The 26402-nt window shown below is 58.6% G+C and overlaps 1 protein-coding gene across 2 annotated transcripts; it reads right to left on the minus strand.

Annotated features, from left to right (window-relative positions):
• Positions 1 to 2159: 2159 nt before the first annotated feature.
• SMTNL2 (smoothelin like 2) lies at positions 2160 to 21893 on the minus strand. 2 transcript variants are annotated; one of them, XM_065897461.1, is made up of 8 exons: positions 21423 to 21893; positions 14182 to 14272; positions 13426 to 13662; positions 12680 to 12755; positions 11582 to 11761; positions 10493 to 10610; positions 10029 to 10180; positions 2160 to 3095 (listed from the first exon to the last, which is right to left on the minus strand). In XM_065897461.1, exons 1-8 carry the CDS (start codon positions 21810 to 21812, stop codon positions 2969 to 2971), a joined length of 1371 nt encoding a protein of 456 aa, XP_065753533.1. In that variant the 5' UTR covers positions 21813 to 21893; the 3' UTR covers positions 2160 to 2968. The 2 variants fall into 2 exon arrangements, with proteins under 2 accessions (XP_065753533.1, XP_065753534.1); XM_065897462.1 differs by lacking the exon at positions 13426 to 13662 and having other exon boundaries at positions 2969 to 3095; positions 21423 to 21812.
• Positions 21894 to 26402: the final 4509 nt, after the last annotated feature.

Here is a 26402-nt window from a genome sequence, read left to right on the forward strand (position 1 = left end):
TAGGGAAGAGGCAGGCCTACGCATTTTTAAGGTGCTCTTTCAAAGGACGATGAGGGCTGTTTGATGTCAAATCAAGTCCAAAAACCAAGAGATAAGAGATCAAAGGCTTTAAAAGCAAGCCCAAACCAAATCTCAAAAGCGAGACAGATAAGACGGATAATAATCCCACCGAGAACATTCGTCATTCAGCAGAAGGGGATGATGGGTGGATGTGAGAGCGTAGCTCAGAGAGGGGAACAAAGGCACATCAAGTTGGCCGTCTCAACAGGCGTAATCGATTCATCAGGATGAGTTGGTCACCTGTCACTAAGTCCGAGAAACCCAATTCAGAGTCGGTTCTCCTGGGTTGCACAGATGTCCCACCTAAAACTGACCAACTTACTCAGCATTTTCAGCGTGCCACCCAATTGCCTGGAGTCACATAGACCTGGGATGGTAGAAAAGAAAATATCCTCTCACACGTCTCCTCCAGTTACAGAGCACTGATCGCTGCAGCAGGGAAAAATGAGAACTTTTCGTCATCGAACACATTTGCGAAATTCGTTGGCCTTCACAGACTGTTCCCCGAACACCTGGCCTGAACGTTCTCCTCTAACCAGCATGTACAAGATCATATTCAGAAAGTGCTTGTGAGCTCTCCCTTGGCTAGAAAAATCTCCATCAGCTGTCAGAGAAGCTAAAACCCATCTTGGCTCTGGAGAAACATTCCCTTCAGGGAAAAACACACAAGCCAATCTGGTCACTTAATAAGTTTTAACAAAATCCAGGTGAAGGGATCTGGGAAAGCAGAAGAATCTTATGGAATACAGGCAGCTCTGAGAAATCATTTCTCTCGGGAGGTGTCGTGGGGATGGGAAATAAACATGTGAGGCCATCTGTACCATGGCAGAAGGCGACTCGACGTCCAGTTTCACAAATGGGAGCTCTCCGTGCAAGACTGATCTAAAACGATGGCTTCCAAATGTCTTGAGACTGGGCGGCTTGCTCGCGTTCCGCCCACCCCCCTACTTGCCCCACACCTTGGAACCCTCAGGCTTTGTCTTGGAGATAATCAAGTTTCCAACCCCTTAAGGCTTATGAGCCCTCATTTGCCCCTCCCCCCAAACCACAGCTGAGAACGTTACAGGACCTACTTTAAAGATATCTAGCCTGTATTACTCTGAATGTGAGACACGAGGGACACCATGCCTCAATTTAAGAGAAATTGTTCATTACGCCAGCAGGATCTGCTCTGTTTTATGTGCAGAGGTGCAAGACCACGTCTGCAATTCAGGAGAGCTCCGCTTCACACGTGCGAGGACTCAGGAATGTATAGGCATGCTTTTTATAGAGCCCCTGTGTGCTTGGATTGGCTTTAGGTTTGAAACCCTAAACTTCGGTAAGAAAAAAAAACCAGGTGCAGTGTCTTTGCTAATGATAGGGCTCACCTTCCCAAGCCTCCGCGAGACAAGAGCTGGAAAGGGAGTGGCTCCCACTGTGGAAGAATCCAAAGGATGGGACAAGGCTGCAGCCCGAACAAACAAACCTGCTGAGACTACCAGCCACCCACTTGGCAAGCTCTGCCGTGGTCCTCCCGACACCCCCGAAGAGCTCTGTCCCCCAACACAAGGGACCACAGGTGACTCTGAGAAGGCACAGATGCTGGTGGTTAGAACCCACTGCATGAGCTGAAGACATATATTAACTCCTTAAAGGGAAGTCCTCCAAGTGCATGGCTAAAATCCAACCCGATTAGAAAATGCTTCTTGAATAAGAATGAGCTAACGGCTGCAGCTTTATAGAATCTAAAGATGTTCTAAGAAAACCCTAACAGCTTTTTTTGTACCACCGAACAGCTGTGAAAATAAACCAGTGCCCCTCGATGGGCTCCCCCACGTGCGGGACCACCCCACTGCTGATCACAGATCTGTCAGTCAACTTCCAGGGGACAGAACTGCAAGGGGGGACTTTCTGTCCGTGCTCCTTCCATGACACGGAGACGGGTGACTGACAGGCAAACGCAAGAAAAGCAAATGTGATTTTCAACTTTCTGAGCGGTGATTTTGGTACAGAAACGGTTAAGGGTGGGGGGGGCAGGATGTAAGCAGATTTTCATTTGAAATGGATGAGAAATCTCTTATTCCCAGGCACCCCATCTCCCAAACAGAAATAACAAATCCCAAGCGGAGTGCGACACATCTTTTTATGTACAAACGGTCAGTGGTACAGATGGAGTTACTTTTTATAAATATCTGCATCAAATCCCTTAAAAGAAGCTGTGACTAAAAACCACCTCGCGGCACCAAATGCCTGTCCTTCCCTAAAAGCGTTAACTTCCCGGGGGGCCTATTCTCAGCCAAACACGTGTGGAGCCCTCCTGGGAAGGACAGGACCGCTTTGGGACCCGGCGAGAGCCCTCCCATTTCCCCAGAGAGCCGAGGTGACTTGCAGGTCAGCTGCTGCCCAGGACCTGGGAGTGATTAAACAGTTTCTTCCCCAAGACTTCAGTCTTCTTTGTCAAGCTGCTGACTAAGCGTCTCTATATTTCCTGGCAGTGGCCCAGAGCGAGGGAGGAAAGGAACCTACAATAGTGTGAGGAAGTAGAAAACTCTGGGTGTTTGGATTAAAAAACACTTGGTAGTCAACGCAACCCTGTAAAGCCAATGGATCCAGTTCAGCAGAGGGAACACTGATTCAGGCTTCCAGAATCTACAGACAAGCATCATTATTATTATTTTTTTTAAGGAAGGTAATTATTTAGCACCAATTTCTCTCTCTGGTAATACTTCCTTTTCCTTGGAGCCCTTGGCTGTGATCAGTGCAGTAGTGCACGCAGCTCAGCGGTACTTTCCCATCAGTAACGCAGCCGGGCAGGTTGGGGAGCGTGGTTACGAGGCACAGAACAAACAGCTCTCTCACACCAGAATGCAACTCGGCTCGGGGGGCATCCTGACTCCTTCGGGGCTTGTCTCTCCAGCCCCGAGGGGCTTCACTCAAAGCGACGCAGGTGGTTGTACAGAGACTGGACGTAAGTGAAGACGCACATGGGGTCTGGCTTGCGGCCCATCACCATCATATCCTCCACCTCAATGAGGCGCTCACAGTTGGCCAGATTCCTGAAACACAGAAGCCGCATCAGAACGCCGGCCCCAGCCATCAGCCCCAGAACAGAGCTTGGCCCGGAGCTGGAGGCTCCCAAGTGCTCTCCAACTGTGAATTCACATCACCCCAGAAGAGCCTTTGCGGTTACTTTCTCTAATGCACTGTTTCCCAGACTCCCACATCCAGGAACCGCCCTTACGACTCGTGTTTTTACATAACTAGACTTACTTTAAAATTTCAGTGAAATTCAGCTTCACTTTAAGGTTTCACTAAATTAAGTTCTGCTAAAAAATTCAATTTTATTAATTTAGACAAACATATTAATCGAAAAGGTTAGTTTTATTAATAAAAATTTAGCTCCAAAATTAAATTTCACTAAAAAAATTCAACGTGTATCAGCAGTATATGGAGAATCAGCATGGACTATAACAATAAATGTAAAATGAATAAAGTAAAAAATAAATTCACCCATATGCTTCCTAAAACAGTGTCTTTGGGCTTCCCTGGTGGCGCAGTGGTGGAGGGTCCGCCTGCCGATGCAGGGGACGCGGGTTCGTGCCCCGGTTCTGGGAGGATCCCACATGCCGCGGAGCGGCTGGGCCCGTGAGCCATGGCCACTGAGCCTGCGCGTCCGAAGCCTGTGCTCCGCAACGGGAGAGGCCACAACAGTGAGAGGCCCACGTACCGCAAAACAAAAAACAAAAAACAAAACAAACAAAAAAACCCCAGTGTCTTTAGCCTTTTTTTTAACCATAACCCATAGTTAGAGGTGTTTCATCGTGATTCATTCAGCACCTGCATACATTTATGTGGAAATAAAGTTTCACAAAGATACTGACCTTTTCTACTACTCATATCTTCTCTAGATTTCGTCTTTATTTCTCTCCCCACCTCCTTTGTTTGTTTGTTTTTCTGTTTTGTTTGTTTTAATGCTGGTCGTGAGCCACTAAATTGATTTTATTATCTACTCAAGGGTCACAACAACCCAGTTTTTTTTTTGTTTTTTTGCGGTACGCAGGCCTCTCACTGTTGTGGCCTCTCCCGTGGACGCGCAGGCTCAGCGGCCATGGCTCACGGGCCCAGCCGCTCCACGGACTGTGGGATCTTCCCGGACCGGGGCACGAACCTGTGTCCCCCGCATCGGCAGGTGGACTCTCAACCACTGCGCCACCAGGGAAGCCCCCAACTCAAAAGTTTTAAAAGTTGCTTCAAATCATCTTGTGAGCCTACCCTCAACCTCGCCCTGGGCCCACCTCATGCTCTGGGAAATACTGGTTTAACTTCTGGCCCACTGGTGTAGATGCATGTGGAAACTGGGGCCTTTCACTGGGCTGCAAAAAAAAGCTGTTCCCTCTGCCGTTCTCAGCTTGGAGGGGGACTGAAGGTCCCGGCTTCAAGGTCTCATGGAGGTGGGAAGACGAGCATCTACCTGGGAGGTAACAGCAGGGACCCTCGCCAAGCCCAGCAAAGCCCCGCCCTGTGCCGAGCCAGACGCGTCATCAGGCCGAACCCAAAAGGCCCAAAGCAACTGCACTCAGTCCAATCAGCTTCAACAGCTGTGTGCACTCTTGTAGTTCCAGGGTCTCCGGTCTTTTTGCCCCCATATCCATAAGTCCACGAGTGACACTGTTCACATCCCAGCTGTATCCTTCCTGATATGATTTGAGGATGACACTTAACTTCTCAGGGCCTCAGTTTCCCCGACTGGATAACAGCCACTTCACAAGGAGGTGGGAGGATTCATGAGCTAATCACACAACCAGCAGGAACGGTGTCTGGCACATCAGAAGAGCTCAATAAACGTTAGGAATGATCACTGTTGCTGTCTGTATTGTCATGGTTCGCTCCAAGCAGCAGAGTGGGTCATCAGGGAAAAGAGGCCTGAACTGGAACTCTAAAGAGCTGGGTTCAGATCCTGGCTCTGCCCATAGCTTCACCCTTCCGTGCCATTTCCTTGGTGGAAAGTCAGCCCCCGACCTCCGCTCCCCCTCCCGGTGGGCTTGTTCTTGTTGGGAGGCGGTGCCTTGTACCCCAAGCACTTTCTCCCAGTCCCTGCCGGCTCCTGGGCCTGCGTGCTCCAAAGGCAAGCACCGTAACATTAGCACGGGGCCCATCCTGTGGTGCTGGCCCGACGCCGGGCCTCCTATCAGAAACCGAAAGTCAGGGCAAAACGCAGACACCGGTCCTGGATCCCGTCGGCGGGCTCCCCCTCAGTTTGGAGCGGGCAGCTTGCAAGGGAAGCTGAGGGCTTCGTGGGGTGGCGAGTGGCTCTGGCCCGATAAGCGGGCACCCTGGCTGCCCAGGATGGGCCGGGGCAGGGCTCGGTGTCAGGGGAGTGGACGCTGTGACGAGGATATGCACGCAGAGGTGCTTTGTTGATAGTCAAGGACTGAAAACCTGAGTTCCTGGGGAGGCCGTGGACCTGAGTTCATCTCCTTGAGCTATCAGGTGGCGTCTGATGCCCTTCTCCCTACCTGCAGCGCAGGGAGAGCTCCTCCTACCCTCCCAGGGCTGCAGACGGAGAATGCCAGGTGTGTGCCCAGGTATCACCACTGACAGCAGTGGCCTCGGTACTCAGTCCCCCAGGAAACGTGGGCATCATTAGAACCCTAAACCTCAGCCTTGGAAGAGAACTGAAATCCCACCCTCCAAACACCCCCCTCAGAGGCACCAACCACCTGGTGAAGGCCCTGCCTCGGCCCTCAGTCCCCCAGGAAACGTGGGAACCATTAGAACCCTAAACCTCAGCCTTGGAAGAGAACTGAAATCCCACCCTCCAAACACCCCCCTCAGAGGCACCAACCACCTGGTGAAGGCCCTGCCTCGGCCATGCTCCCCTCCAGGTTCAGGGAAGGGGCCCTAATTTCCTCCAAGCACCGTTCCGATCCCTCTGCGGGTGGCCCTGGCCAGGAGGAAGTTTTCCCTCACGTTTCTTACGCTATTTTGCCTCTTGGTACTTTCTACCTATTAGCCTCACAAGGCTATTCTCAGTCTAATTGTTTTTCCCCCTACAAAAGAGCCCTTCACGTGTTGGAAGAGAATCTTAATGTCCATGTCTTTCCCTGAAACTAACCATGTCTGGTTCCTTCACTGTGCCCCCAGTGGGTACCTGGGGGCCCTCCTCTGAGCAGGTTCTGGTTTCTCTCTAGAATTGCTGGCACGTCCCAAGTGTTGTCCAACTTGGGCTGGCCCCCCTTCTTCATTCTAGAGGCTGCACTGACCCTCCCACTAATGACATCCCTGCCCCTGCCCAGGGCGGCAGTCAGGACGGGCGCTAAGGCCTGACCCTGGTATCACCCTCTACCCCGCAGACAGGAAGCTATGGGCAAGGTGCTGGCTTCCCCAGAAACCAGAGGACTGAGGCCCTAACCATCTGGTCCCCACCCCACCCCAACCAGCCGTGACAGTAATGATAAGATTTCTAGAAGCTATGGACACAACTCCTGAGACAGGATGTGAGTAAAGGAAAATGATGATGAACATTGACTTTTATAAAAACATTTCAGTCTCAAAATATTACAGGCCCCAACTGCCTTTTAAATGAAAACAAAACTGCTTTTGTGAAAACACAAACTTGTTTTAAATCGTTCAAACAGCATGGAATAATCATCCAAAGAAGAAAGTCCAGGTCATTTCAAATGTCACTACGCAGCAAGAACCAGAGCTATCGTTTGCCTACTACCAATTTTAGATGAATTAGCCCCACCTTGTTTGGGGTTAAAAAAGGGTTAGAGGATTTTCTCCTACTACTCTCCTATTGTGATCTCCTTCACTACAGGGCTAGCCTGTTGGGCAGGCAGGTGGAGGAGGTGCCTGAGGGGTTATTTTTATTTGTCTAAGCCTTCTCTAAATGCAGCCTGGGATGCCAGGGCTCGGACTACAGCCTCCTATCTGGTTTTAGAGACACATGGGCACTACAAATAGCCTGGAAGCTCCTTCAGCTGGGCTGTAACCTGAGAGTAGGACACATTCCCCGCAGGGCAAGCGGGATCCTCAGCTACACTGGCCGGCCCCGGGCCTACACCGCACTCTCCATCTCGGCGGGAACCACCCACCACAGGAGCTGGTCCTCCCGCTTTCCAAGCCCCCAACACCTGTCCGAGGAGGGGAGCTCACTGTGTTGTCGACACCGCATCTCTCACACAGATTAGGCCCCGGGGAATCTTTGGGGAGGTAAATTATCAGGGGGAGGGGCATCACAAACCCCTCTTACTCCCCAGGTTCTAGATGCGTCTCTGTGCTTTTAAGGCCCCTTGCTCGCCGAAGGGTCTGGAAGCTTCTCCTTCCTGATGTGCAGGGGCCCTGTCCACGGCTGCTTTTCCTTTCCAAAGGCTGTTCCTTCATCAGAGCCCAGGCTCCCGTCACCCTACACCGCCCACCGCAAACTGCCTTTCTGCTGCCTGCGTGGCCCTTGAGGGCTTTCCCCCAGCCCCGCGTGTCTGCTTGGCTTTTGCTGGCAAAACTAAGGAGTGTCTGTTAAGACACTGGTAGCCAGTATCCTCAAGTAGGTGTCCCTGTGCCTTCTTTCCAGCTGTTCTAACCAGCTTATTGTCCAAGAAACTAGGTGAGCCCAGCTGCCATGCTCCCAGGAGGCCTCGGGCAGGCAGGCCCACCCTCCCAGCCCTGTCCCCCACGTACCTGTGAGCTGAGTTCCCGGATGACTCAGGAGGGGAGGCACCTTCCTCCCCCTCAGGCCGGCTGTGGGCGCCCCTCCGGGCCCTCTCTTGAGTCAGCAGATAAGCCAGAACTCATCTCAGGGGCCCGAAGCCCACCCTCCCCTCCCCTCCCCTCCCCTCCCCTCCCCTCCCCTCCCCAGCTAGCTGGGAGCGGCTCAGGCGGCAGGAAGGCGGGGCCCCGTTTTTACCACGTCCTTTGCTCTGGGTGGGAGGGAGGTACAGCCTGAAGCAGGCTCCCACGCCCCAACCCCAATGTGGGAGTAGAAGAAACATCTGGTTGGAGTCTGGAGGCTCTCTGAGCTCACACCTCGTGCTGGGAAAGCACAGCCACGAATGGCTCTGGCTCCGGTCGCCAAGGGAAGTTACGTTCCCTGCGAGCTGGGGTGCAGGGCCATCATCCTGGGGCCCAGGGCACCCCTCTCCTGCCACAGCCCAGCCTGGTCCAGGGCTGAGGGTGACCAAGGTGGCCGGGGCTTGAGCGGGCACCGCCAGGCCCACTGGACTCGATGGAGAAAAACTGTCAGACAAGTGTGGCCACACCCAGCGGTGGCGGGGTGGGGGGTGGTCTTGGGTGCCCACATCAGAGCCCGGGCCCTGTACACTCTGACCATCTGCTTTTCGACAGTCACCCTTTCTGGGCTTCCAAGCAGCTGGGGAGGCGCCCCCTCCTCAACATCGAGCCGTTACACTTGGCGCTACTTCAGCATCGTCTGGATTCGGTTGTGTAACACGCTCTGCCCAAAGCTGTTTCCGCAATTAGGACGACAGCTAATCCTAAACAGCCAGGGAAGAGACGGCTTCCAAAGTATACAAGGAGTTCTTACGACCCCACGGGGCCGAGAGGCCAACGCAGGTCATCCGAGACAACACCACAGGGGCAACGCCGGCACGCCAACAAGTCAGGGTCTCCGTTCTGCCCCTAGAGTGAGACCCGCAGTCCCGGGCACGGGGCTGTAACCTGTGAGCTCCAACTCCTTCCCCGGCCGGGCTTGGGGCCAGGTGTGGGGTGGAACAGACTCGGGGTGGGGGCGGTGGGCAGGCCAGGCTTCAGGGAGGGCTCTTCCAGCTCCACCAGCACGTGAGAGCACCTCCCGGACGTGGGCACCGGGGTCGCGGACAAGACACGAGGGGGGTCAGGCACACACGGGTGGCCAGAGGCTCACTCCACCAGGCACAAAGGTGGGTGGCCAGGAGAAAATGAAAAATGTTCCCTCCAGGAAACTCAGCTCTGGGGAGGTCCTCCTGCCCTCTGACCTTCCTCCCCCTAATTCCACAAAGCCCAGCAACAGGCAGCCCTCAACACCCTCATCTCTGCCCCGTGCCTGCCCTGGACCGGGGGCACGGACTCTATGGACCGCAGCAATAGCTCCCCTGCCCTCTGCCTTCCGTGTCCAGCCCACGTGAGGCCCTGGCATGAGGGTAGGAGGTGGGGGAGGGCGGAGGGTTTACTCCCTCAGCTCCCTTCCTGCCGGGTCACTGTGAGCTGGTTGCACCCACTGCCCCAAAGTACAGCTCCTATCAGCCAGCCCTCTCCGCACAGCTGTTCTCCCCAGCCCGAGGGTACCCCACGGCGCCTGGCTCATCGTTCACTCCTGCCCACACGTTTGCAAGGAAGCCCTTTGTTAAACCCTCCTGCCTACTCAGTTTGAAGGCACCTTCACCAGAGCACTCTTTGACACCCCCCTGAGGCACTGGGGGTAGCCCTCAGCCTATGACCAAATGCCAAGCTCCCCGAGCACCTCCTGAATCCAGAATCACCCGTCACCCAATCTTCTCTCTATGAGCAGGTCTTAAGAAGGTAGGCAATTTCATATCAAACGCTTTTACGACATTTAGGGAAGCAAAGTGTACCTACTGGAGAAGTCAGATATTATTCAGTTTCCTGCTGATCAGCTGCTGGGCTCTCCCAAGCAACTGTATCTCTCACCAGCCTGGAGAGGACAGGCTCAGTGCTCCGGCAGACCCTGTCCTACTGCCCCTTGCACTTTGTCTGTGGCTGGTCTGGCAGACCGCACACCAGAGGCCGGGTACCAGCCAAGAGGGCAGGTGCACGAGAAGAGAAGAGAGCCTGGCTCTACTACTGAGTAGAAAATCCCCCCTTCCTGGCCATAGTCTCTCCATCTATACGGGAGGCGACAGACTGGGTGGCCTCAAGGCTCTCAGGTCTGCGGACAGCTGCCCCCGTCCTGCCAGCCCCTGTGCTGGACGCAGGTCAGAACTCGGGCTTGGGGACTGGGAGGGGCTGGCAGCCAGGGGACCCGCCATACTCACTCGGCCATGGTGAAGGCCAGTTCAAAGTTCTGCCGCCGCTGCGCGGGGCTCAGGGCACTGTAGTCGAAGGCATCGGGGAAGAAGGAGTGCACCAGGGCGCAGAAGGCCATCCCGTCGCTCCAGCTGGAGGAGAAGTTCTGCAGGTCCACGTGCTGCGAGGCCAACGCAGGGAGGTAAGGGGGAGCACAGCGCTGGCCTCAGCCCCTCCACCTGATTCGCTCCCACAAGCAGGTCCTCCCAGCCCCTCCCCAGGCCCACCATCTACCCAGCTCAGCAACAAGCCGTGCCTGCTGGACTCCACCTGCAGTGGCTGGGGACCGATCGGGAGGGTACAGTTTCTCCAGCTCCTACCCCTCCGCCCCAGACTGGGGCTCCCGTCCCCGGCCAAGGGAACAAGAGTGGGGGGGGGGGGCGGTGCCCACTCCCACCTCTGGCCGGGGTCCCGGCGGCTGGGCCAGGCTCACCTGGTAGCCGAGCGTCTTGTTGCGGCACCACTCGAGCAGGATCTGCTTGATGCTGCTGGCGCTGGCCACGCCGAAGCTCTGCGAGCGCTTCAGCTTCGTCCGGGTCTCACCCTTCCCCCTGCAGAGAGAGGGCAGGCCTGCTGGGGGGCTGGGGGGCTGCCCCTCGGCTGCCATCTACTCCGAGAACGTGCCGCACCTGCTCACCCAGGTAGCATGAGCCCCACACCCACGTCTAGGCATGAGCCCCCCATCCCAGGGCACAGCCTCCCTTGATGGAGTCTGGCATGAGCAGATCCCTTCCAGCCTCCATGTCCCCTGTTTACTTCCCACATGGGCAATCCTGGGGCAGAGGACCTGAGGCCGCACGTCCGCTGCCGTCTGCCTGGAGCACACTCCCCGCTTCCCTTCATCCCACCCCTCCTCTGAGCCTCCCTCTGGGGCCGCCCTCTTTCCTAGCCTGGAGCAACGGTTTCTTCCTCTGGGCCCCAAGGACACTCCTTAATGGCCAAGAACAGGTTGTCCGGGTCAGCGGGACACTTCCTGGGTGTCCCTTCTGACTCACTAGAGTCAGAGCCTTGGGAGCGGGACTGGGGGTGGTCATCATCAAATATGCCTGGGCCGCACCCCACAAGCAACAGGCATCAGCACCACCCGCGGACAGGAGCGCTGGATAAACTGCATGCAGAGGTGGGTCTCATCTGGAGCAGGGGTGGGGCGTCATAGGGGGCTGGTCTCGCTGTGTCACCTCCAGCTACTGCTGGGCATCCCAGTGACGGCCCTGTGGCCTCTCCAGTCACGCCCTGAAACCAACTTCTCCAGTTGGGTGAGGAATGTGGGTGTGAGGGCAGCTGGGGCCCCTCCAGGACTCGGGGAAGGGGGTCTAGGCTCTCCCCAGGCCTTGCCTGGCCCCCTGCCCCCTCCTCTTCTCCCCACAGCTGCTCCGTAGCTGGCCCTGACCTTGTGTCTTGTCCAAGAGGTCACATCTTGGGGAACTGCCCCCGCACTGTGCCTGCCTGACCCTAGTCTGGGCCCAGGCCTACTCTGGGGGCCCAGACTGGTCTGGGGGGCGGGGGGTGAGAGCATCCGTACTTGCCAGCTGTATCCTGCTCCCATTTCTCAAATAACGCCTTCCGGGCCTGCGCCCCCGAGGTGCGGGGCAGCGTCTGCGACCTCACCAGCTCCCGGCGACGCTCCCCCTGCCGATGGGCCTGGGTCGTGGCTGGTGGCTGCGGGGATGGGAGAGACTCGGGTGGCGTCACCAGAGGTGGGCTGAGGAGAGAAGCACGGAGTCAGGAACACAGGCCCGCCCATCCCTAGCTCACCTGGGCCCCAGGTCCCCCACCCCGCTGAGTGTAGACCGAGGCAGCAACCGGGCTACAGGCAGGGAGGAAGCACCACTTGCTCTAGTCCCCAACCGGTTCTGCAGCTTTTCCAAACTGAGCTGCTGTCCGAGGCAGGCCTGGCCGGCAGCGGGCCCCTCTCTGAGCATCGTCACCCCTCGCAGGTGTCCGTGCCTGGGCTGAGCGGGGTGGGGGTGGGGGCATCCTCCTCGCGGGAGGTGTACACAGAACCGGCCTCACCAGGACCAGGCCCCCTCCTCACCACCACGAAAAAGACCCCCTTTGTTTCTCCCCTGCAACAGTTTTCCAGAAAGCCACAATTCTCCTTTTATTACTGAAAGGGGGGACAAAAGCCAAGCCAGCCTCTATCCCCAGCTCCGATCACAATCCAGTGGGCCTGGGGGAGCATGGGGACAACCACAGGCTAGGAGGCAGCAGACCTGCCCCAGCCTAGAGACGTCCTCAGCCGCGGGCGGAAAGCAGGATGGGTGGAGAGGAAAGTGGGAGATTGCCCCACGCTCCATCCTCCTGTGGGGACTGAGACACCCCCTCCAATCTTTGCACAGACTTCCTTTCAAGGGTCCTAAGAGAAACCAGCCCGAGGCCCTATGTATATATATACTCTCCAAACAAAACCCTCCACCTAGCCCTGCGGCCTCATGTCCTCTGCTCAAACCCCACCCATTGACGCTGCTCTCCCTTGGAACCTAGCCCAGGAGGGTGCCTCATCCTGGGTCAGCAAGGGAGCTCCCTGCAGGGGCCCAGGCAGCCCGAGTTCAAGGCAAAGTCCAGACGCTGCCTGGGGAGGGCTGACCTCCCCTGACCGGGGACTGGGGCCCCGACTCACCTGCCGTTGTTCCTGCTGGCCGTCACTGCCCCGTAGCCAGAGCTGGATAAAGACCGTGGGAGAGAAGAATTCTTCTCTTCGGGACAAAGCAAGGGAGAGAAATAACAAACCCTGGCCTCGGGGAGGGTCACCACTGCCAGCCTCCCTTCCTCTGACCTGGCCCTGTGCCGTTTACCCAGTGTCACTCAGGGCAGGGGCAGGACCCCTGGGCTAAGCTGGCCCTGCCTCGGCCAACAGTTGAGGAGAAAGGATGCTGGGAACATACAGCAATGACATAAAAGAGGCCTTTTAAAGCGTCCCCCGCCCCCAGCCCTGCTTTTGAGAGCACAGAGCCCAGGGCCTCTTGTGCTACGTATCCAGCAAACACTTTGTTCCCGAGCCCTCATTCTGGAAATCCACGCAGCCTAACCCCAGGACACACCACTGAGGCCTGACCCCAGGCCCAAGACAGGCCCCGGGGACCACGCCAAAGTGTGCAGGGTAAGAGGCCACCTTCTAACCACAGCCTCGACCTGCAGTAAAAGCCACAGTCGTCTCCCGTGGGGGACGAGGCTACTTTACAGCATCTCTGGGGGGAGGGGTCGGGAAAGATGAGCCCCATCTGATGGAGCAGATGAGCTAGGGAAGGGGGTCGCAGTGACAGCAGAGGGGGGCTGGGGCTTGCCCAGGTTTCCTGAGTCTCTTGTCAACTGCCCCCAGCCCCTGCCCTGCCCCCCCAGTTTGAGGCCATGCCCTCCTGCTCCTACCAGTGGGACTGGGAGTCCAGGGTGTGGTGGCCTCGCTGGGGCTGAGGCCCCCCAGGACGGCGGCAGACGTGGGCGAGAGAGTTGCGGCTGACGTCTCCCCAGAGAACCTCTCGGAGACTCGCGTGATAGCCGTGACTGGCTGGTGAGGCAGCCGCAAGGAGAGGCTCGCAGGGCGAGGCTTGGGGGGTTCTGGTGCCGGGACAGTTTGGGTGGTCTCAGGGGGTCCATCACCTGGACCTGGAACATGGGACCAGCAGGGTTGGGGGTGTCAGCCGTGGCATCCACAGGGACCTCAGACCCTCCCAGGAGGACTCCAGTCTCTGTGAACCTTCCTCCCACCTCCTCCAGGAAGGCCTCGCTGACCACTCCAGCCTCCCTGACCTCCCCCTGCTGCGGACGTCTCGCTGCTCCAACCAGAGCTGGCGTCTGCTCCAAATTTCCCTCATAGATACTTCAATAAATAGTCACCTATCAGTCCACTTTCTACCCTGTTCAGTGCTTGGACGATTCCTCAGCCCCTGCTTGCATTCCTCCAGAAACAGGGAAGCTCACCACCTTCCGAGATCTCTCATTTTCTTCTGTGTTTACACAGTTCTACTTCACACTGAATGAGGCTGCTCTCCTGGCAGCCTCCCCACCCGCTGGGGTTTAGGCTCAAGCCCTCCATCCCTGACAAAGGGTGGCCTGGCCCAGAGGCATGGCCGAAGCCCTGACCCCAAAGCTACCCAGCCCGCTCTCCTCTGCCGCCAGCCCTACCTGCCCCAGGCTGGTGCCCGTTCTCGACGATGCACGAGTTTGAGGTCCTTCTCATCTCCGACTCTCCGGCCTCGTCATGGTGATCCACGCTCTACAGAGAGACAAACACCACCGAGGCCTAGTCAGCCGGGGCCAGCTGCCCGCACCCCCTGCGACCCCCCTGGTTCTGACAGGGCAAACAGCACTCAATTTTGAGAGAGACAGCCCCAGGAAGGTACAGTGATGGGTCTAGGTCACACAGGACTCGGTCTCACCAGCTGAGCCCCCAGGATCCTGGAGGCAAACGCCTCCACGGGGCTCATCCCAGACCCCCAAAATGCTAGGGACGAATGTCAAGACTGGGAGTTCTGAAAGCATGTGCAAGGCGCCCTACCCCTTCCCCCAGGCTGGACCAGATGCCTGGGGTCCGGAGAGCCTGGCCCTTGCTTGTCCCGGGGGCTGCCTGTGTGGGAGCAGCTTAAACCCAGCGATATAAGGTCCTTCCGGGCCAACAATGGGCCCAGGAGCCCTCACGATGCAGGGTCACAAGATCTGCCTGGATGTCCAGAGCACAGAGGCCTGATTGGCTCCATGGGGCCCCTCCATCTCCTCTGGGCTACAGCAGTGGGGGGTGTCATGCAGAGAGAGAGCCAAGACCAAGAGCCAGCAGGCAACCTGGCATCCTGGCTGTGTCGTCAGCCACCAGGTGACCCAGGTCAGGTCGTGCCCCCTCTGGGTCGGTTTCCCTGCTGGAGATGAGGGAGTAGGTTGTGCAAAGCCTCTGCCATTCCAGCATCTGCCAAGCGTCAGGTCCTTTTTCTGGGCATACCACTTAAACCAACTTGCTTCTGTCCCCCCAGGAAGATGCCACCACACCCATTTTACAGATGGGACCTGAGGGCTGAGAGAGGGGATGTGAGCAGTCCAGGTTACACAGTGAGAAACAGCTGAGATTTGTGGCCAGGAGGGATGTTGTCCTCAACCTTGGCTCTGCCCTGGTCACAGTGAGGAAGGCTGGAGGGCTCGGAGCATCTGTGAGGCCGGTAGGGTCTGCCCTGCAAGAGGAGAACACAGGCAGACCCCGATCCGGGGCTCTACTAAGAGCCCACGATGAGTGGCTTGAGAGGTGGCCGTACCTCTCCTTAGACGACTCCAGACTACCTAGCCCCCTTGTCTACCAGGTTCCCAGAATGACAAAGGCCCATCCTTGGCCCCCGATGGCTCAGCTATCACTGCAACCGGTGCAAGAGGTGTCCACCCTGCCATGGGGGGGATCAGTCTGATGGGGGAGCCAGGGCTGTGAGCAGATGATATCAAGCCAGCATGAGGGTGTGTGCCTAAGACAGACTTCATCCAGCCCCGTGGGCCAGGAAGGGCCTCCCAGAGGCAGGGGTAGCTGAGAGCCAGTCTAGAGTAAGCTAGGCGGGACCAGGAGTGGACGCGACCAGTATCTGCCAAAGCAGATAGACAGCAAGGCACAAAGCGTTCTGATCCGGTGGCTGGAGAAGCACCATGCAGCCCAAGGTGCCAGCCTGGAGAACTTGGACTTGACTCCTTGGACAGGAAGGAACTGAAGGTTGTCAGCTGTGTTTTAGGAACATCCTTCAGAAGCCAGTGACATAGTGCCATGGAAGGGGGCGACCAGATGGCCAGTTACCTCACTAGTCCCACATGGGGACCTGGGGAGGAGAGATGGGGCAGTGAAAAAGGACTCAAAGGTTTGGGGAGAGTAAGTGGATATGGAGGGATGGGGGAGTCACACCTCTTTCAAGCCTGGGCTTTGGGCCCAGCTGACTTGACTATGGCGGTGGGGGGGCGGGTCGGTGGGAAAATAAGAACTTCAATTTGGGACATGATGAGTGTAAGGTGTCCTTGGGGCATCAAGGGGTTGAGGTCAGGAGGCAGCTGGATATTTGAGTCTGAAGTTTAAGAGGAAGGACGGACAAACGATGGAGAAACAGGGCTCTCCCATCTGGAGCCCAGCAGAGGAAGAGCAGGCTTGGGGCCGATGGGGCCTGCGATGGGCACCACACCTGGGGGCAGAAGAGGCACCTGCAGAAGAGAATAAGAAGCAGAGGCCAGAGCGGGGAGGAAGAAAACCAGAAGAACGTGGAGAAAGGCAGGTGGAAGTGTGTGGAGAAGGCTGGCGTGTCAGCGGCTCCAGAGGTAGTTTCAGGTCAAGAAAAAGAAGGTCAAGACAAGATCTAAAAAGGTCCTTTGGGTTTAGCAAAAAAAAAAAAGGTTCTTGGTGACAGTTCAGGAGCTGAATCAGAGGTGGGGGTGGGTGCAGGAGACAGCCTCGGGGAGGGATGGAGACACGGAACCTGCAGCCATGAGGGGCGGGGGGAGGGCTCCTCCAAGTGGACGAGGTAGAACAATGTTTATAGGCCGAGAGAAAGCCTCCAGCCGGGTGACGGGACCCTCTGTGCGGTGGGGACCCTGGGGAAGTGGGAGAGGACAGGACTCGAGCCTGGGGAGAGCCTGGGCTTGGAGGGGAGGTGACTCCTCCAACTTCCGATTCAGGAGGATGGAGTGGGACAGGCCGGCCCCACTCGCGGGAACACTGGAGAAGAGGGGGCAACTCCTGACACCTCAGAGTGGGGAGGGCACCCCTAGAGCCTACACTGAAGCCAGCTCAGCAGAGGGAGGAGAAACAGCCAGTCCATCCTGAACCCAGCCCCCACCTGTCACAAGGGCGCTCAGCTCTGGGGGCTTCACGTCCCGCCCGCCCACTCTACTCTGGTCCAACAGGTTCCGCAGGTCTAGGCGGAGGTCTGGAGGGCCCGGCCACTGGTGAAACCATTTTCCCAGGAATGTGGGTCTCTGTGGGCCCCCTGCCGCCACCGCAGACGCCTAGCCCCCGCACATTGCAGGCCCCGTACCCACCCCACGATGCCCCAGGGGGACCAGACGCCACAATCAGGCAGGAAGAAGGTCCTGGACCAGCTGGATTCCTGCCAACGGGTCTCCCGCAAAGCAGGAGGGAAAGGGGATGGGGCTGACTCACGCCGGCAGGCCGGACTCCCCTCACTACGCCATCCCCGAGACTGGGACCCGGTGCTCGCTCAACCCATCCAGAGATCCCCCTCCAGCCCCTCATACGAGCCTGGTGGGTGGGGGTCATCCCTAACCTCACCCCGTGACCAAAGGCAGCAGCAGAGTCAAGGTTTGGGTCTCCTACCCCAAGCCAGGGCTCTATCCACAAAGCGCTCAAGACAAATTTGTGAGGCCGGGCCCTGGAGGGGGAGGGGAGGAGGAGAGCGGGGTAAGTCCTCCAGCAGGATCTGAGTCCCTGAGCCCACCCACAGGGCCCCCAGCATGCATGCTCCCTCAGTGGTCTTCCTTTGGTGGGGGCAGCCTGATTCAGCCACAGGGAAGGGAAGGGGGTGGGTTCCGTGTGCTGGGGTCAGAGTAGAAGTCACTGGAGAGCCCTGGGGATGAGACGGGTCCTGGGGAGCTGGCTCTCGCACTCCCAAGATCTGGGCTTTGTTTGAAGAAGGGGGAGGCTCCCTGTGAGGAAGCCCAGGCCTGGGAATGTTCAGGGGAGAGGCGGGGGGTGGTGAGTCTTATTTCAGGGACCCTCTCCCTGGGGAAGTGTTTAAACACTGTTGTGAGGCCAGGAATAATAGTTCAGGCACTCTTGGGGCTGCCTGACCCCACGTGGGCTCATGCGCCCGGGCAGGGGAGCACGTCTGCGTACCTAGCACAGCCCACAAGCCGCCAGAACCCCCATCCTGAGCCCCTAACACGGCTGCTCCGTCCTCCTCCTCCCTCACACCACAGTTTTAAAGACTCAATTGAAACTTCTACCCAAAGCATTTCACTCTCTTATCACACAGTGTGTCTGGGAAAGGAAGGCAGATAAGGCAAGTCTGGTTTCTTTCACGCCAGACCTCGATGCTGCTCCTGGCTGTCTCACGTGGGGACCCGGTGGCTCCAGCTCAGCTGAGGACATTTCCAGGGACCAACTCTGGCACAGCCTCCTGGGCCAGGCCTGGCCTCAGGCTACCCTCCACTAGCCAGACCACAGCTGTGGCTCCGTGGACACTCTTACGAACTGCTCGGGTTGATGTCACTGTTATAACTACGCAGCCCACTCGGCACAGGGGCCAAACAGGGATGGGCCAGTCCCCCTTGGATGCAAGGAGACTGAGGTCCAGCTGGGAGATGTCCCTAAGGCCTCACAGCAAATGTGCCCAAAGCAGCTCCTATTTGCTGCAGGGTCTCAGGCTTCCTACAGGGAGTCCTCCTGATTATTCCCACCCTACTGCCCTGCCCTCTCCCTCCTCCCAGAGCCTCCCTGGCTACTCACTACCTAGCAAGGTCAAGGTTTGTGCACTCAGAATTGGGTTACTAGATCGACCCTGCATTGAGTTCAGGGCATTAAGTATATGCTGATATGACCCACCTCCCACCCCTGCAGTCCCTGGTTTGAAACCGCAGGAAGCAAAAGGGTCTCAACCAAGGGTCTCTACATTTCATTGCCTGTTACAGAGAGGCAGTGGAACACCGGCCTCCGCACTGCCTGACGACTGCCACCACTGGCTCTCGTGCGCGGATGAGACCCTCCTACCCAGACCACCCTGCCCCCCCCCCGACCCCCGGCAACACACACGTGGGAATATGGGAGTACGAGAGGCCAGACAGCCCCGGCGCCCAGCTGACACTTTCCAGTCTCACCCTGGAGCCCCGACTCCTTGTTCACGACCAAGTGTCCGCTCACAAGCTGCCAGTAACAGCCCATGAACAAGAACGTGTGGGTGACTCTGCACAGCACCCTCCCTGCCAGAAACTGGCTCGGAGCCCGGGTGGGCGAGAGAGAGGTGGGCTGCAAGAGAAGTGGGGACCAGCGCCTCTGGTAGGGCAGGGAGAAGCTGCCTCAGGCCCAGGGAGCCTCTGATCCCACTGGAGGCCTCGACCATCCTCTACCCACAGCGCTCAACTCTGCTGGCTGTTCCACCTCCCTTCGCTTTTTTTTTGCGGTACGCGGGCCTCTCACTGTTGTGGCCTCTCCCGTTGCGCAGGACGCGCAGGCTCAGAGTCCATGGCTCACGGGCCCAGCCGCTCCACGGCATGTGGGATCCTCCCGGACCGGGGCACGAACCCGTGTCCCCTGCATCGGCAGGCGGACTCTCAACCACTGCGCCACCAGGGAAGCCCCTTTCAGGCTTTTCTGAAGTCCAGAACCTACTCCTCAACTGTGTCTCCATCCTTATCCCTCAACGAGGGGCAGCATCCCTGCTGACCCCCAACCTCTTCTTCCAGAAGGACTTCCCTCTCTCCATGTCTAAGAATGGGCTTTCCAGGGCCTCCCAGCCCCCTGGCAGCTCCCTGGACTCTGCCCAGGGCTCTGGCCTCACCCTCTCCTTCTGCATGGCTGCCCTGAAGACCTCACCCATTCTAGGGCTTCAACCACCAGTTCTGCCCCGATGTCCCCCTGACCTCCGGCCTCGACCAGATCTGTGACTCCACCTGCTCTGGGACACCTTCGCTTGGATGTCCCACAGCCTCACACCCTCAGCACAACCCAAATGGAACCCAGCATCTCCACCAGATGTGTGATTCAGGAGTCCCCCAGCAGGGCTCCCCAAGCTCTGGCTGTCCTCTCCTTGGACCACCACATTTAAGTTATCCTGTCTCCAGCCACCCTCCAACCTGCCATGCATCCATGAGGGACCTTGCTGGATACAAGGAGGACCCTGTCCCTCCCCTGCCCGGTGCCCCACACCCACCAGCTCCATAGCCAAGAGGACTAGCCCACCCCACGTGACTAATTCCCCACGGAGAAAACTTAGATGACTGGAGAGATTCCTCTCACATATTTGCGTGAATTCGTGTACCTATTTACACGACTCTGAGAGCATTTTTCGAAAACTTGGACAGCTGCTTCCATGAGCAGACAAGTAGCAAATGTGTGTTAAAATAAAATCTCAGAAACAGCCGATGACACAGTTTATTAGGTACGTGTGAGCTCACAGTGGTGATCTTATACCATGGTCAAACAGTGGTCATGCTTATAGGACAGAATTAAGTGTATCCATTTCTAGGCACTTCACACGGAGCACCGGGACGGACACCCAGGAGCTCTGCCACCAGCATGTTTAAGAACCTCTCACCCCACCCCCCAAGGCAGAGCCCAACTCCCCGGCCCAGCATCCAGGGGCCTTCACAACTCCTCCCTCTGCTCTCATACCCACCAGGCTCCCCTCCGGCCGGTGAGTCCTTCCAGCCCCTCTGCGGCGGCAGGCACAGCCCCACACACCACCCCCTGAACGAGCAGCAGCAGGTCCTTGGCCTCCAGCACAAAGCCAGCCTGAGACACCCACCGGGATGGACAGTTGTGTTTGGAGCAGAACATCTGCTCTGGCTGCCCGCGACGTTGGTACTGCTCCATCTGGGGCCATCGCCCACCCTGGCTGGGACCTCCAGGGGCAGGGGCTAATCTGATCCCCTCCTCCTGGCCCCTGGAGGTACAGCCCAACCCACACAAGAGACCTGAAGGTGTGATGGATTGAACCAAGGAGGGACTGCAGGTGCACACTACCCAGACCCTGGCACCCCAACCCCGGAGCACACGCCTGGCAGGGTGGGAAATCCCACCTAAGGGCCACTGCACACACCACAGGAACCTTCTGACCCGCCGCTCCAGGAGGCCCCAGGCTCAGGGGAGAGACCTCCGCCCCACACCCACGCCGTGTGGGCCTCTGGCCGGTCATTGACCCCGGAAATCTAGACTGCTCACGACTGGTTCCCCCTGGCCCCCACCGCCACCCCGTTTCTCCCTTCAAGGTAAGGATTTACCCCCTGCGAGTTCCCAAACGCCGCTGCCCCGGCTGCGCCCCAGCAGACGGCGTCCTCCTGCCCCCAACACACACCCGGGCTTGAGTTCTCAATCTGGGTTAATCAATAACCTGAACCGTCAGGCCTCAGTGAAGCGGCATCGCAGGGGCCGCGTCAAGGGAGGTGTGGGAGTGGGGAGTGGGGTGGGTTGCTGACCACCCCAACACGCCGGCCGGGCCCCGGGCGGTGTTAAACAGCGCCCAAGCCCTTAGTGCCACGGGACAGCAGAGAGAGGGGGACAGAACTCGGGGCGAACAGGGCCCGGCTGCAAAGAAGGGAGGGGGCCCAAGACAGGTGCAGCGGGCAGGCTAAGCCGGTGCTTTGCCGGATGGTGGCCGGACCCCCACGACGGAGTCGCAGCGGCGGGTGGCAGGGCAGCGCCCAGTCCCGCAGGCGCACGCACTCGGGACCTATAGGCTCACCTGGCCTCGGCCGGACAGCGAGAAGGTGGCGTGGCTGGCAAAGCGCGCGGTGCCCAGACGGGGCGCGCGGTCCGGGACGCCAGGCGCGGGCGGAGGGCTGGGCGTGCCGGGCGCGGGGGCCAGCCCGGTCGTCAAGCCCAGCGCCTCCACCTGGCGCGTCAAGCGCTCGAGCTGCGCCTGCAGCCGCTGGTTGTCGCGCTGCAGCTCGGTCACCGTGCGCGCCAGCGGTCCGGCCAGGTGCAGCGCCTCGGCCACGCGCTGCTCCACGCCGCGCTGCAGCCCTTGCATGTCCTCGTGCAGCGCGCGCACCGCACCCTCCAGCGCCGCCTCGTAGCGGCCCAGCGCCTCGCGCACCGTGCGCGCCTCCTCGGCGTCGGGGGCCGGCTCCATGGCGGGGCAGAGCGCTTACGTGTGACGGAGATCGGACCTAGCCGGGCGAGCAGTCGACCTCCGCAGCTCCGGGCAGCAACTGGACGCCCGCAGCCGGGTTCGCCCGAAGGTTGGTGGGAGGGGCGGGCAGGGGGCGGGGCGGGCCCCGCGAGCCGGGGGACTGGGCGCCGCGCGGGGGCGGGGCCTAGGGGGCGGGGCCAGGCGGCTCGAGGGGGACAGCCCCTGTCCAGTGGACCCGAGGGATGCAGTGAAGTGGGGGAGGGGAGGTTCCCCGGTGGCGCCGGGGGAGAAGAGCTCACTCCGCCTCTCCTCTTCCGCGGTGCGGAGCTGCACAGGGAGTGCGGAGGCCGAGCCCCCCTTGACCCTGGAGGAGCGGCGTGCGGCCTGGCGGAGGGGCTGCGGGCCACCTGAAGAAGGCCTCGATTCCCAAGTGGACTTGACCTCGGAGACCGCGGACGTGGGTTATGCGTTCCATCGGGGCTCTCACTCGCAGGGCCTAGGTCCTACTGGGGGTAGGGACCCCCTCACTGCTCAGGGAGACCTGAGAGCCACAGCAGTAATTCCCAGAACCCCGACCCTCACCCTGTGCCCGTCACTGCCCACTCTACACCGTGCACACGGCCCTCACAAACACATACTCACCTGTGGGATCTTTGCCTGGAATTTCTTGCACCTGTTATAAGACCTAAGGGAGGAGACAGGTGGTGAGGTCCCTCCCTGACTCTGCAATTATGTGCTCTCCCCTCCCAGACCCACTCTGTGTAGCAAGATCTTTGCATCCTTATTGCTGGTGGTAATAGGGGCTCAGGGCTCACTGAGGGGCCCCTGCTAGGGGATCCATGAGTGACTGAGGTTAGAGACAGAGGAGAGAGCGTGCTTAGGGCCCAATCTCCAAATCCTAGGATCGGCGACCTTGGAATTAATCACCCCCTCCCTCCATCAGAGCCTTGGTCCCTGGCCTCTATCCACAGGCCGGGGCTCCCACCTCGACTCCCTCTCAACACTCCTTTCATGCCTGAACCCAGATATTCCTCCCTTCCATACCCCCCATCCCCCAACCGTCCCAAGAAAGGGAGGAGTGAAAACAGCTGTTGCTTCAGAATGATAGGCAAAGATGCTGTACGTTCCCAAATATATTGTAAAATTGATTTAAAATAAACATGGGAACATCCCATCCTTCTTTGTGCAAAAAAAATCTTTCCTGATTAGCCTTCTCCTTCCCAGGCACGGCCCACCCGGAGGAGGCCCGGTGGCTGGGCAGGCACAGCCAGATGACTGGGGGACGAGAGGTCCGAAAGGCTTGTTCCCATCACACTAGGCTTCCAAAGATGTTTGCAGGCACAGACCTCCTGGACTGGCCTGCTCTGCCCCAAAGGAACTGGATCAGCCTAACAGATGCTGAAGGCTGGTTCCCCCTTTCCCCCCTCCACCGTGGGGACAGGAAGGAACGCTGGGTTACCTAATCCAAGGAGCCTTCCAGCAATTATTTCATGAGAAAGTCAAGTGCCAAAAGGCGTTCATGTTGTGTGTGTGTGCGTGTGTGTGTGTGTGTGTGTGTGTGTGTGTGTGTGTGTGTGTGTGTGTTCCAAGTAGCTGTGTGGACAGGGTGAGCCAGATTGCTCCCTGCATTCTTTCTTGGGGTAGAATCTTTGATAGAGACTAGGAGAGAGGCTGTTGCTGCAGCTTCTGCCCCGAGTAACACTCAGAGCCCCTCCAGGTCTGAGCCCGGGAGCCTGGAGTTCAGAGACCCAGCTCTCAGCCAGAAAAGCCCAGCCTCTTCTTTTGCAGGACCTGAGGAAGGACCAGGTGGGGAAGTCTGGGAGGGGCTGGACAGCTTGGTCCCTGGCCCTACAGTGGATGTGCATCTGGGCTGGTGCCTGGACCGGCAGCATAGGTGAGGGTAGTGGTGGAGGGGGGGCAGGGGTCCAGCTTTCTCTCCCAGCCTCCAGGAGAAGGAAGGCTGGCCAGGTCTCTAGAGTGGGACCCCTAATGGGTGATAGAATCTAGAGACTGGCTGCCCAGGATCCATCCACACTCTCCCACCTCAGCTGGGTTATCTCCTGATCCACTGTGACAACATCTGGGTAGGGCTGCTTGGGGGCTGGGCAGGGCTCCATCTGCGGCTGCAGTAGGAACTCTGTCAAGGGCAGAGATGGGGCTCACGGTGGGTTCTGGGCAGACAGTACAAGAAGCAAACCATCTCCCTTGGCCCCTCTCCCTCGGCAGTAAGACCACTGAGTCAGTAGCTGGAGATGAGCCTAGGAGAGGAGAGATGAACCAGGAGTGGGAGGAAGAGGGGCAGAGGGGCAGGGAGAGGAGAAGGGAGGGAGGAGGCGCCGATTCTAGGGCGGGGAGGGGGGCACTGAAGACCAGCGCCACCCAAGGGCTGAGGCTGATGCTCATCCCAGGCCCCAGGGGCTCCTCTCTGCTGCCCCCTCCAGACCCCTCCTCTCACCCTCCCCCGGCTCAGCTCCTGCCCAGTACCAGACCGGGGCAGCTGGGGGGGGGGGGGGGGAGGTGAGGGCTGATGGACCCAGCTGACCTCCCTCCACATTCACCAGCCCTGATGTCAGCAGGCTAGCAAGGACGACCTCCTGCCAAGTCCTGGGGTCTCTGGCACCTGCCCTTCCAGCTCCCCCTCCCCTGGTTCCGACCCGTCCACTGTCTGCTGGTCCCTTGATCTGCTCTGGTGCTGGGCTGGGGGCAGGATTCGGGACAAGCCTTCCTGTGTCCCCTGCCAGCTACCTCCTGAAATCAAATCACAGCCAAGCCAAAACCATGAAGCCAGGGACCTAAGTGGGGAAACTGAGGCCCCAGGAAGGACAGGGACAGGCCCCAGGTCACACAGCAAGGGATGCAAAGACAGGACTGGAACCCAGGGCCCTGGCTGTGCTCCCAGCACCCCTTGGAGGTAACAGTCAAATCCAGCCAAGTCTGGGCAGTGCCTCCTGTTCCCAGGTTGCCCAGAGGCTCCAATCCCCTGGAATGGCTCCTCGGAGCTCTCCAGAACCACCCTCATGGCCCTCTGGCAGGAGCCCCTGAGGACCATCCCTCCTGCCTCCCCTCCTGCCTCCTCCGCTTCTCCTCCCCGGTGACCTTCCTGAGTGACTGTGCTTTCATTCATCCCTTAACTGTGGTCCCTGGGGCTCTGAGCTGGGCCTGTCCCCCTTTCACCCGCAGACCCTTTCTGCGTGGTGTCACCCCCCCACACACACCCATACTGATGACTTCCCCTCCTCCACCTCCAGTCCAGCCCCTCTCCATATACCCACCCGCCTCCAGCCCTCAGCCCTGAAGGTCCCATCCGCTCCCCAGACTCCTGACGTTCTGAGAACACACATAGGGCTTACGGGGAGGGGAAAGGACTTAAGAAGTGGGCTGGTGCAGTCCTCTGCCGTCCTGGGCCCACCTACCTGGGACCGCTCCTCAACCTCTGCACCCTGGTCCCCGTACATGGGTGAGGTACGTACACACACTTGCGTGCACGTGTTGGAGCCCATCCTCAGAGAGCAGGGTCTGTCTCTGCTGTGCATCCATTCCCACAACTGGAGAGGCAACTGGCTTTAGAAAGTACTCCGTAAACACTGTGTGATTGAATGCCTGGGAAAGGGGACTCATTGGAGAGCCAGTGGAACCAACAGGACTAGTGGATGGATGGACTCAGTGAGATGGGTCACAGAGAGGATGCATTAGAGGGGGCTCACATGTACTACACAGGGCCTGTCTCCAAGGTCACATCAGCCTTTGCACTGAGTCAAAGGCAGCTGCCGACCTCACTGGTCACCTCACCCCTCCAAGCCCCTCTGCCAGGAAGGGCTCAGGTTGCAAAGTCATGGGGCGGGCCAGACCCGTTATCTGTCAGACCCCGATTGGCCCTGCCATGGGCTCCATGTAGCCCTCAGCCTGCTGGGACGGGCTAATGGGCCTGGCAGTCTGGCTTTGTAACTGGGAAGGTGTGTGAAGGCAGCGACACCACACTCCTCAGGGTCCCCAGCTGCAGGCACCCACAGGGAGCAGGCTAACAAGGACCCAACGAGAGCTACACTCCAGGACCGGACCCCTCCCTCCTGGCAAGCATAGCATCCCCGGCTCCTCCTCCCAAATCCTGAAATCCAGCCTCTGCCCTGGAAACCACTGCCTTGTTATGAGACCCATAGGGGTGTGGACACAGGGCCTGCGTTTATCTTTTCCTGACGGGTTGCTGGGTTCAGGAGCCAAGGGGAGTGCTAAGCAGGAAGCAGGAGCGTGGTACAGGCTGTGCAGGAGCCCAGGGTGGGCCAGTCTTGGGGCCCCCGGGCCTCATCTCCAGCCAGGACCCAGGAGAGGAGCACAGAGGCTCTGCCCCCTGCCCTGCAGCTCCGCCTGCCTGAATCGGAGCCACTGGGGCCGATCCTGGAAACTGAGGCCCCCGGGAGGGAGGACAGAAGAGACCTCTGCCCCCTGGGTCACTCCAACTCCCCGCTACCGAACCCTCCTTTAAACTCCATCCCAGGGACATGCTGCCGGACACACGTGTAAATTTGTAATGTTCCTCTTTCTCCTGTGTATCTGAGGATGCGTCTGTGCCCGTTATCAGGCTTGCGTGTACGA

This window comes from Phocoena phocoena, chromosome 19 (assembly GCF_963924675.1).
Source record: "Phocoena phocoena chromosome 19, mPhoPho1.1, whole genome shotgun sequence".
In the NCBI taxonomy this organism is placed as follows: domain Eukaryota; kingdom Metazoa; phylum Chordata; class Mammalia; order Artiodactyla; family Phocoenidae; genus Phocoena; species Phocoena phocoena.